The sequence below is a fragment of the Bufo gargarizans genome, chromosome 3 (genome assembly GCF_014858855.1).
Source record: "Bufo gargarizans isolate SCDJY-AF-19 chromosome 3, ASM1485885v1, whole genome shotgun sequence".
In the NCBI taxonomy this organism is placed as follows: Eukaryota; Metazoa; Chordata; class Amphibia; order Anura; family Bufonidae; genus Bufo; species Bufo gargarizans.
In genome coordinates, this window is record NC_058082.1 from 128,463,692 (window position 1) to 128,476,088 (window position 12,397).

At 40.9% G+C, this 12,397-nt stretch overlaps 1 protein-coding gene across 2 annotated transcripts in view; it reads left to right on the forward strand.

Annotated features, from left to right (window-relative positions):
* The window catches only part of VWA8 (von Willebrand factor A domain containing 8), a 429,985-nt gene that overhangs the window by 301,960 nt on the left and 115,628 nt on the right, over positions 1 to 12,397 (forward strand). For both annotated transcript variants that reach the window (XM_044284760.1, XM_044284761.1), the window contains exon 37: positions 10,509 to 10,590. In XM_044284760.1, coding sequence (XP_044140695.1) covers positions 10,509 to 10,590 — 82 coding nt within the window. The remainder of the gene's footprint in view (positions 1 to 10,508; positions 10,591 to 12,397) is intronic.

Genomic DNA, 12,397 nt, shown 5'->3' on the forward strand with positions numbered 1-12,397 from the left:
GGTTATATAATCTTGTGAAAAGTTAGAATGAACGTTCTCAAGTGTCTTCACATGTGGCAGAAAAATACGCCAGCAAATGTGCAGCGTAATTCTTCACCATCTTATTCTGTCTGGTTGAAAAGTGTCAATCGCTGCCCTGTATTTTGCTGCGGAATGACATTCTGCTCTGTAATTTGCAAAGCCAAATGTCTCCATTGATTGCACTGGGGCATGTAATCTGCACAGAAATGTGCACCAAAATCCACTTCTTAGTAAAGATCTGCACCTGCATATTCCACCACGTGTGACCGCACCCCTAGGCCCCTTTGACACGAGGGAGTTTTCCGCGCGGGTGCAATGCGTGAGGTGAACGCATTAATCCGGACCCATTCATTTCTATGGGGCTGTGTACATGAGCGGTGATTTTCACGCATCACTTGTGCGTTGCGTGAAAATCGCAGCATGTTCTATATTCTGTGTTTTTCACGCAACGCAGCCCCCATAGAATTGAATCGGGCTGCGTGAAAATCGCAAGCATCCGCAAGCAAGTGCGGATGCGGTGCGATTTTCACACACGGTTTCTAGGAGACGATCGGGATGGGGACCCGATCATTATTATTTTCCCTTATAACATGGTTATAAGGGAAAATAATTGCATTCTGAATGCAGAATTCATAGTAGATAGGGCTGGAGGTGTTAAAAAAATAATAAAATATAACTCCCCTTAATCCACTTGGTCGCGCAGCCCGGCTTCTCTTCTGTCTTCTTCTTTGCTGTGCACAGGAAAAGGACCTTTAATGACATCACTACGGTCATCACATGGCCCGTCACATGATCCATCACCATGGTAAAAGATAATGGGATGGACCATGTGATGAGCGCAGTGACGTCATTAAAGGTCCTATTCCTCAAAGAAGAAGATAGAAGAGAAGCTGGGCTGCACGAACAAGTGGATTAAGGCGAGTTAAAAAAAAAATATATCTTTTTTTTTAACCCCTCCAGCCCTATTGTACTAAGCATTTTGTATTCAGAATGCTATTATTTTCCCTTATAACCATGTTATAAGGGAAAATAATACAATCTACACAAGCTTGAACCAAAACCTGAACTTCTGGGTACCACATTCAGTTTTTTATCACGCGCGTGCAAAACACATTGCACCTGCACGATAAAAACTGAACAAAGGAACGCAATCGCTTCAGTCAGTTAAAACTGACTGCAATTGGGTACCTACTCGCATGGGTTTGCCGCAATGCATCCGGACCTTATCCGGACACAGTCGTCTGCAAGGGCCCTAAAGAAACACGGTGGTCTTAAGAATACTTAACTAGTAATCTAAAAAAGCATCTGTAAGCCTGTTACTACTAAAGGGGTTGTGCAGTGGCATAACATTGTCATCAGTCTCAGATCAGCAGGGGTGCCGATTCCAATCAGCTGTTTGAAGGGGACACAGCGCTTACACAGCTGGTCCTGGGGGTTCTGGGAGTCAGACCCCCACAATCTGATATTGTTGAGCTATCCTGAGGATAGGTCATTAGTGTTATGCCACTGCACAACCCCTTTAATGATCCAGTCATTAATGATGATGGGCCTTTAGTTTGAGAGCAAGTAATGTAGGGTTTAGGGTTATTCTACAGTGCTAGTTCCCCATACTGAAGAAAGGTCCCTCAGGCAGAGCAGGATGCTTGCCCCCTCAGTATAGGTGTAAAGGAGCTGCGGTGCTTCACTAGTGCTGTGCCCCTTAATTCGAGGATTGTCCCAGAAGTCTGGAGGACATTCTGAGGAACCCTTTTAAGTAGACTTTGTACTGTATATAATGTTTTCTGTATGGAAATAAAATGACCGACTTGGAAATAGTCACAAGTCTGTAATTGATCCTGTCTGCAATTGATAAATGTGACCATTTGGATGTTGCTTTTTGAACAGTATGCACTTCCAGCAGGGAAGCTTGCTTTATTAAACCTGCATGAGATTTGCTGATGAAAACGGAGCACAGGACAGAGACAAGCTGGGTGATTTCACCCTCAGCTCAGTCGGTCTTCTTTACACTGTCATGCTAATCTAATATCAGATGAGCACGTGACAAGCGCCTGACAGCTTGATCAGAGATCAGAAGAGCTTGTCGTGCTGGAGAAGCTCATCTCATCTGATCCCTCCTAAAGCCGGGGTGTGCTGAGCAGCTATTCCCAGGACAGGGAGAATTGATCTCACAAATAAAGATGTATTAGCGGCGGTGGTCTCGTCAGAAGGTACAGGTCTTTGTTGGTCCTTCCCTCACTGGTGTTATTTAATACATCTTTACATGAAGATACTGAAAATCCAATGCACAAAAAGGATTGGTAAACAAAATTGAGTTCTGCTTTCAGTGTCCTCAGTCTTACAAATGTCATATCATGTTAGGCATTAGGTGGAATGTAGAGGAGATATGGAAAGGCTATATAATGAAAGTAAGAAAGTCAATGCCCTCATCATGTGCATCGACTTCCATTCAGGTGAAGGAGGGTGCACAGACAACTTGGTGGACTGCAAGTCTCAGATGCTTCTAACATATTGTAGAAAATGTCAGGATTACCTCAAATAAAAGAATTCTGTGTATTAATTCACTCCTGCAAGTTTTTATTTTTACCTGTATAGTGCAACAAGCTTTTGTAAGTCCTTTGTGAATACCGGTTTTGGTTAATGTGCCATTTATGGGTTTCTTCTTGCCTGATATGGTTCCCCTAGTGCAGCCTACTGTTCCCATTATGCCTATGGCTCTTCAGCGACTCAGGGGGCAAAGTCTCATCACATTGCACTTGCTCTCCTCTAAGGGCAGCCAGTGATGGACAGGACTACTGTCCCCTAAATCACACTGCTGAGTCTGAGTGTATCCTACATCATATTGCAGCTACAGCCTATCTCCCCTGTCTCCTGCTTGTGATTGATAGGTTCCTCCCTGTTAGCATTTACAAACTGGAGGCAGGGGAATATTGCTGGTGAATTGGCATTATATGGCCAAAAAAATGCCTCTTTAAAATCTTATTGTCGTATTAGAAAAACACTTAAAGCCTTTGATGCATAATAATGTTTCTACTGTTTCCATCAGATTTTAAATTAAGAAATAAATGCAAAATTTATTTGAGGTGCTGCTGGATTTTTTCTATAATACTATGGAAAAAAAGCTTGGTATTATGTTCTTATGGTAGAACATGGCATTTGCTTATGCCAGGCTTATAGAGTCCCATATAGAGCATTCGGAAATGGATTGATGAGCACTTTTATCATAGTGTGTGTCAGGCTTTCTACACATAGGTCCTGTATTTTCCATTATATTTCATATTGTAGATTCATAAACACGGACTGTAGCTAAGACTGGAGAGGTCAACAATCATTTGGATGTTCTGTATAAGCTAAATTTGTAACCCTGATGCAGTTTTGGCAGCCTCTCCGCTTAGGTTTACCCTTGTTAGCATGCTTGTTATGCCGTACTTCAGGGGCAGCAAGTGTGCATTTATGTTCTTTCCATATTTGAATTGCTTCATAGGCGTGCATACAGGGTGTGCCAGGTGTGCCTGGGTGAATACTAATGTACCGGAGGAACAGGAAGCGGTGAACGCTATGTACTTACCACTTCCTGGTCCTCGGCTGTCGGATGTGCAGGGCTGCGCACAACGTGAGGCGCTTTGTGACGTCACGCTGTGCGCGCCAGTTCAGAGCAAAGCCGACAGCAGGAGGAAGAGGATCACGGGCAGCGGCGTCCAGGAGCAGAGAGGTAAGTGATTTTTTATTTTATAAAAATGAGGCTGCTGGGGGCATAATGGAGGCATAATGGCGGCTAATGAGGCATAATGGGGGCTAATGAGGCATATGAGGGCCCATGAGGCATATGGGGGCTAATGAGGCATACGGGCTGATAATGGGGGCAAATGACATAAAGGCTATATATAAATGTATACATACATACATACATACATACACATACACATGCACATGCACACGCAGTGTGTGTTTGTGCTTTAGGGTGCACGCCTATGAATTGCTTTACCCATATGTACTAGATTTACCCATACTGTGGATATCTATGTACGGCAGTACGGAATAGGTTAGTGCTTTATAAGAAAGCAAATGTATTCTGATTGTATTTGTTGTTTCCTAAATCAAATAGTAAAAAAAGGAGCCAGCGTGACGCTGCACAGATGTAGTCCAGGTCAGTGTTGCTGGTAATATCGTATGTAAATGGTCCGTCTCTTTCGTCATCTGAATAGGGCTATTGAAACAAGAAGGCGATGTCAGGTAGTGTTTCCTAATTTAGTATTTTCATGAACAGTGTGAGTGCGAGGTGACAAATCCATTTCACATAGTGTGTGATGAATGCGAGAAGAAGGAGGCTTATATTTGGTTGCGTGACTCATTTACTAACTGTGAAGCAGTTTTTGCTGCAACCACATTATTCCTTATAACACATAACACATACAAAGTTTTTTTTTTGCCTTCCTCTGGATCAACTTGCAGGATGACAGGCCAAACTGCATGGACAAATGTCTTTTTTCGGCCTTATGTACTATGTTACATATGCAACTAGTTTATTTATAGTAACCTATATATTTTTTTAAATCCCAGAAGAAAGTTTTGCTTCTTTGTTTTACCAAATTGTATTTTATAGTTTGAGATTGTTTTTTTTTCATATTATGAGTGAACTTTGGAGATGGCCTAGAGCTGGCCATTTATCTAGTGTACTACCAATGGCCTGTTAGGGCGGTTTAACACGAGCGAGTCCATTGTGGGAATCACGCTCCATGTGTGAGCGGGATCCTCTGCTCTGGACTCGCAGGAGCACAGGGCATTATCATGATTTATAATGCTATGTGCCTCTGCTTGACAGCTTTATGTCACTATGATTCTGTGGAAGGCCATGCAGAGACACACAGTATTATAAATCATGATAATGCCGTGCAAGTCCAGAGCGGAGGATCACACTCGCACACGGAGCGCGATTCCCGCAATGGACTCACTCGAGCTAATGTTCTGCAGCAACAGGAACACAAAGATGAAGACAGCTTCAAGATTTCTTTACGACAAACGTGTAGTTATAACATGCATTTCTCACATCTTTATGCAGAAAAACCCATTCACCAGTACATGTCTAGCCACTCCAGAATCTAGATAAGGAGAATGATGGTGGGATAAGGTCCCTTATGTCTTTTCTTGTTTTGCTCTGACAATGCATATTTGCAGTGGTCCATCTTAAATTGCTGAAGAGAGATGTCGTGCTGCTTGGCTATATTGGCTGCACACAAGCGTTTGCTGATTGACACATTTATGAATATGTCTTTTGTTTCAAGGGCATTAAATTTCAGCTTCAATATCAGGAGGTAATTACTTTTTAATATCTACTGAGATGTTTCCTCTATGACAGCTCAGAGCTGTCGGTGATCAGCAGTATTTGACAATATTGGACAAAGTTTTTAGTTTTTTTAGGCTTTGAGATTCAGACATAGAAAATCCCGCCCTGTCTACCGCTATAAACTTAGAGTTTCGTTTTATTATTATTTTTTATATATACATGTTCTGTCACTTACAGACAGGACTCCTTGATGTTCTCCAGGTGACAGTGCCTGGAAAATCTTTCTTTGTATCTGTATAGTTGCTGTAAAACCTATCACTCTGAGTTCTGAATGTATAACTTTAACTGCCTTTATAAAGTTATTTATTTCCTTTGATTATATTGAAAAGTTCAATGTGACATTTTCCTTTTCCCTTGATTTAATGGGTCATCCATAGTGTAACAGCAGTGTATTTATAAATCATTGTACGTCAGGACGACTTAAGGGATGTTAGACATTATATACATTGTGCTCTTATTAGGCGTCTCAGCTTATAGCATGCAAACATCCTTTTGCACTTTATAATCATATTCATTTTTTTCCACTTAAAGGGGTTTTCCAGTATTTTGATAATAATGGCCTGCCCTGGAGATAGGGTATCAGTATCAGATCAGCTGGAGTCTGACACCCCATACTTCCTTTGCCTATCAGCTGTTTGAGAGTAGCTTTGTTGCCCTTTTTTTTTTTTATTGTCTTTATTAATTAATATATCAAAACATTACAGAATAGAAAAAGGGATACAGTTCCCCCCCAACCCCCCTCCCCCCTACCTGTGGTGCGTCAAAATAAAACCCCTATAAATAAAACAATTTGACCTCAACTAATCAATCCTCCAACCACCCCATATCTTAATCCACTTGTCCTCAGCTTCCCTCTGTTTGTACATAATTTTCTCATAGTTTTTTACCTTAACAATTAAATTTATCCATGTATTTATATCTGGAGTGAATCAAGCAAACCAGGTCTGACTGACCAAGATTCTAGCCAGCATCAATATTCTGCTCAGGAAAATCTTTTGATACTTGTGATTATTTAATTTGGAAAGATCATTAAGCACAAATACTTGTGGTTCAAAAGGGATTCGAACTTTTAGTTTATACATAATACAATTATTAATAGTATTCCAGTAGTTTATAAGTTCTGGACAAGTCCATATCATATGAAGAAAGTCCACTCCTACAGTGTCGCATTTGGGGCAGTTTGACGTGTCTCTTAATCCACATTTATTCATCCACAATGGAGTAATATATAATCTATGGCAAATATAGAATTGTACTAGAACGTGGTTGAAGTTCTGTGACAGTGAACCTAAGTTCCCAAAAATATTCTCCCAGCCTTCTATTTGTAAGTTCGGGCAATCCAGCTCCCACGCTCTTTGTCCTGGTGAATGTGTATCATTAAACCGTGCCTTAAGTAATAGCTTATATATATTTGAAATTTTTATTCTAGACAGTGTACCCCCTACCCATTCATTCAAAAAAGATGAATTATCTATATCCAACACCAGTTTGTCATCCAAACTGGATAGTACTGAGCGCAATTGAAGATACCTAAACCATGAAAAAAATTTTATATTCTGTGTCATCTCTATAAATGGTTTAATATCTCTATCCTTAACTACCTGTGAAATATATAAAATTTTATTCTTCTGCCAAAATGTGTCGGCTGCAATATCATCCAGCCTTTGTAAGTGCACATTATGCCAAAGAGGCGTAAATGTAAATGAACCCTTAATCTTCAACCATGTCCTAGTTGTAGCCCACACTTTCAGGAGTAGTTTTATAGTCTCTCTGTAGCCTCGCTCATAGCTCTTCAATAGCCCGGATTCCAACAAGGTAAAAATATTATTGTGGGCATGGCTAATTACCATCTTCCCCAGCAGTGCACTGTTCTCTGATTCATAGCACCTCAATAGCTGGGCTGCAATAAAGTACCCTTTAAAGTAAGGGAGGTTTAAACCCCCGCACTCCACTGATTTATACAAATATTCCAGCTTTATTCGAACTCGCTTTCTTCCCCATATTAAATCATTAATTTTTCTTTCCATAAGTTTAAAATACTTATCTTGTATCCAAATAGGTGTATTCCTGAGCACATATAAAAATTGTGGTAATATCACCATTTTAACTAATGAGACTCGGTCGGCTCTAGATAGAGGAAGTCTCAGCCAGATCCCTATTTTAGCTCTACTGCTTACCATTATGGGGATCAAATTAAGTTGTATAAAATTTTCAACCCGAGGTGATATAATCAAACCCAAGTATTGAAAAGTGTCAACAATATTCAACTGTGTCACAGAGACCTCTTTCTGTGGCAGGGGATCCACTGGCATCAAACTGGTCTTAGCCCAGTTTATAAGAAAACCAGACACCTCACCAAATGCTTTAACCATTTGAATAATCCTAGGGAGAGTAATTTCCGTATGGTCTATAAAAAAAAGAACATCATCCGCATATAATGAGATACGGTCTTGTGTTCCTAGCGTACCAAATCCTTTAAGCTGATCGTCCTGTCTAATGGCCATAGCAAGGGGTTCGATATAAATATCAAATAACAATGGGGATAATGGACAGCCCTGCCGCGTGCCCCTATTTAAATCAATACTGCTACTCAGGATTCCATTAAGACTCAATTTTGCCCTTGGAGATCCATATAATAACTTAAGAGTACCTATGAACCTTTCTCCAAAGCCCATCCTTGCCAGAACCTTCCAGAGGAAGCGCCACTCCACCCTGTCAAAGGCCTTAGAGGCGTCCAATGACAGGATGGAGCGAGCGGTCCCCCCAGGGGCCTGAATATTAGAAAAGAGCCGATGTAGATTATGATGTGTACCCTTGTTCTGAATAAAGCCACTCTGATCCGGGTGGACAATAGAGGAAATAACCCTAGAAAGCCTTGTAGCCAAGACCCTCGCAAGAAGCTTTACATCTGCATTAAGAAGTGAGATTGGTCTATAAGATTCTAGATCTAGGGGGTCCTTGCCTTTTTTTGGAATTAATATTATTACAGCTTCCATCATTGAATCTGGCAACTTCCCATACTCCATTGATTCAGAAAAGACCTCCAGCAGTCTAGGGAGAATACACTCCCTATATTTACTATAGAATTCGTATGGAAGCCCATCTGAACCAGGAGTAGAGTTGGTTGAGCATAATTTAATAGCTCCCTCGAGTTCCTGAATTGAGACCTCCAATTCGAGTGCTTTCTTTTGCGTCTCAGTAATAGAAGGGAAGGTAATCCTGTCAAGATAGAAATCTATCTTATCGTCTGTGATCTTAGTTTCAGCCTTGTACAAATCCAGGAAATAGTCAACAAAGGCCTTCTCTACCGGACCCTGTCCAGTGACCATCTTACCATCACTCAATCGAACCTTATCTATAAATTTTTTAGATTGTTGGCTTGATATTACTCTGGACAAAAATTTACCAGGTCGCCCTGACTCCGTAAAGTATTTTTGCCCCTTAAAAAAAAGGCTCTGTTGGGCCTTGTCCAATAAAAAATTTGAGTATATTTGCGTGGCTCTTTGCATATTTTCCCTATTCTCCTCCGTCTTATTCATATAAAAGAATTCTGTCGCCAGTGCTGCACGTTCTTCTAGGTTTTTCTGTTTTTTCCCGTACTCCTTTCTAAGATTCGCGATGTTACTAACCAACAATCCCCTCATGTACGCCTTAAAGGTATCCCATACAACTTGAATTTTTGCTGAGCCATAATTATTATCCCAAAAACGGCCAATTTCATTTTGGATTATTTCATGTGTCTTTATAACTGATAACCAATAAGGATTTAGTCTAAAGGGAGGTTTGTAGCTTTGTTGCCCTTAGGACACAGTTAGGTCCATTGTGTAATGGAGAGCGGTGGTTACTGCACCTCAACTCCCATTGAAATGAATGTGAGCAGCACTGCAGTAACCAGCTCAGTCCAGTACACAGTGGAAGGAGCTATGTAGTTCTGGTGCTTGCCTCTATCTGCAGAGCTACTCCTTATCTGATATTGAAGGCTTGTCCGGAGGCTAGGCCATCAGTAGGAAAGTATTAGAAAACCCCTTTAAATGTCCTTCTTTGCTTGGTAAAATGTGTTTTTGTGGATAAATAGGGTGCATTTTGTTTTTATGACGTAAAAATTTAAACTTTGTAAAATGTTAACTTTACATAGGTCAATAGTAAAGGCACATAAAAGAAACTTGGTAATATATCTTACCGGAAAACAGGCCTCTAGCAGCTCATTCCTCCTCATCGCTCTTCTCTCCATGGACGTCAATAGGCAACATGTAATCTCATTCCTCAGTGCACTGACAGTCCATCTCCTCTTGAGGTACCTTTACACGAGAAGATAATTGAGCGGCGAATGAGTCTTTTCTTGGTGTAGTGAAGGTTTCAACAATCACCCTAGACGCGCCGATTATCGTTCACAAAATCGTAATTTCAATCACATATCCCATCATTTGTAAAGCAGACAGTTGCGCATGCACAAAGCAATAACTTGAATGGCATGCTTAAACACGTCCACGGTGTAATCGTCTGAATTTGTGCGTGCAGTGAACGATTTCTTTTTACACGTATGAAATCGTTAACATTCAAGGATGATTTTTGTGCCCACACAAACGATAAAACCAACGAGATAATCGCCTCGTGTAAAGGTACGTTTAGGGCGCTGTCACATGTAGCCATCACATGACCAAGCTGTGACCAGGAGCTGCAGGTCCACAGTGATTACCAATAAATGAAGTGCTAAGTCCTATTTGTTAATAGGAGAAAAACCATGTGGCCATTACCAGACAGCAAGGAGTTACCACTTCCTTTATTAGTAACCAATGCCGCAGTACCCAAACCTGCTGGTTTTGGTACCTTGTGGCCATGGCCCAAATGTGCGAAAACCTCTGTGTGTAACAGCACCATAAGCAGAGAATGTTAGTTTAGAAATGTCTTATATTCACCTTTCCTTTTCATTTATTTAGCATTTTTGAGAAGTTAGTGACTATTAAAGGGGTTGTCTTATCTCGGCCTTTCATGGCTGTTTGCGTAGATCCCATACACTGCTATGAGAAACGGTGGAGCGCTGGCTGTTCACCCGTTTTCGTAACTTCGTCTCCCCTGGCCGGCAGTTTAACATTTACCTGCAATATTGAATTTCTTTGCTTCTTACCCTATTTATTTTCTATTGTAGATACTCTTCCTCCAAATGCATCTTCATACTTAGAGGTTACAGATCTTAATTCAAAGAAGCTAAAGTATATTCCAGTTCCAAGGTAAGACATTTTAACCTACACTGCATGTGTTCTGCTGTATCCATAGATACTATAATGGCAACATATCTGAGCAGAAAATGACATATTATTTATATCACGGTCTTATTATAAACATGTTTTTAAAATTGTTAGCCTTTTTTATTTGTATGTGACTTTCCATGCAAAAAAAATATGTTTTTGAAATAATCGGTTTTTCATACTTCTTTGTGTGTTCTGTAGCTCATTTGTCATCTTTGCTGTGTAGACTGAGACATTTCAATATCATTAAATTAATAGGTTAATAACAACCCTATTGTACTGCTGGAGGTCTAGCTTCATAAGGCAGCATAGCAACACTATATACTGTACTCACAGATAAGCCGCTGTATACATGCCATCATTTCTAGAAGAGATGGCTTTACATCACTTCTTGTACTCCATCCCTTCTTTTACTCCATCACTTCTTGTACTCCATCACTTTTTTTTTCTATTTCTGACAATCAGAGAAGGGATAAATTGCACCCCTGTGCTGACAAAGAGTCTCACTGACTTTAAAAGGGTTCTTCAGAAAGGATGAAAAATGGCAGCCAGTAACCTATCCTAGGATATGCTTGGAGCACTTGCCTCCTCCTGCAGAGCTTCTTATGGTGGGTGGGGAGGGATTCCCTGCTACACATTGCACTTGCATACTGTATACTCCACACCGGTGGGTGTTCCTGTCAGAATTCTCAGCCTGATTCCATACCGCACACAGGATTGCTCCATTTTCTATTTAGTTTCAGTGGTTAGCACTGGTGCCTTGCAGCGCTGGGGTCCTAGGTTCAAATCCAACTAAGGACAAGATCTGCATGGGGTTTGTATGTTCCCTCCTGTGTTTATAATTTGAAACAATTAAATCATTCTTTATTGTTAGGTTAGTTTATACCAAGATATGTGGCATGGGTGGTCACAAGGGGGCAGTATGGGCATGTTAATGCGTTAGTTAGAGAAAGTCAGAAAACTAATTGCAGGGAAGGCATCAGACAAAAGCCTGTATAAGGTTACTTTTACACTAGCGTTAATATTTTCCGGTATTGAGATCCCTCATAGGGTCTCAATACCTGAATAAAACACTTCCATTTTGTCCCCATTCGTTGTGAAATGGGGACAAAACGTAATTGAACAGAATGGAATGCTCCAAAATGCATTCCGTTCTCATACCAGAGAGCAAATCGCAGCATGCGGATTCGTCATGACCGACAATGCAAGTCAACGGGGACGGATCAGTTTTCTCTGACACAATCGAAAACGGATTCGTTTTCCATTGACTTTCAATGGTGTTCATGATGGATCCGTCTTGGCTATGTTAAAGATAATACAAACGGATCCGTTCATAACGGATGCAGATGGTTGTGTTATCAATAATGGAAGCGTTTTTGCGGAACCCTGCCAGATCCAGCAAAAACGCTAATGTGAACGTAGCCTTATACTGCCATGAACGCTCATTAGTGATCATCTGGCAGTATAATACTGCCGCCGATTGCCCGATAAACGCACAAACATTCGATCATCGGGCAATCCAAATCTTTTGACATGTTAAAAAAATTATCATTTGCAGGATGCAGATCGTTGTGTCTAGTAACGATCTGCCGCTGGCAAACCACTATACAGCATGGGGGCAAGCAATGGCATAACGATCAATCCTCTCCATGCTGTGGAGGAGATCACTGCATGTAATAGCTTCCTTCCCGACAATCATCTGCCACATCGGGCTGTGTAATACAGCCTTAACACGTAAAGGGGTTTTGCCATCTCAGACAATGGGGGCATATCGCTAGGATATGCCCTC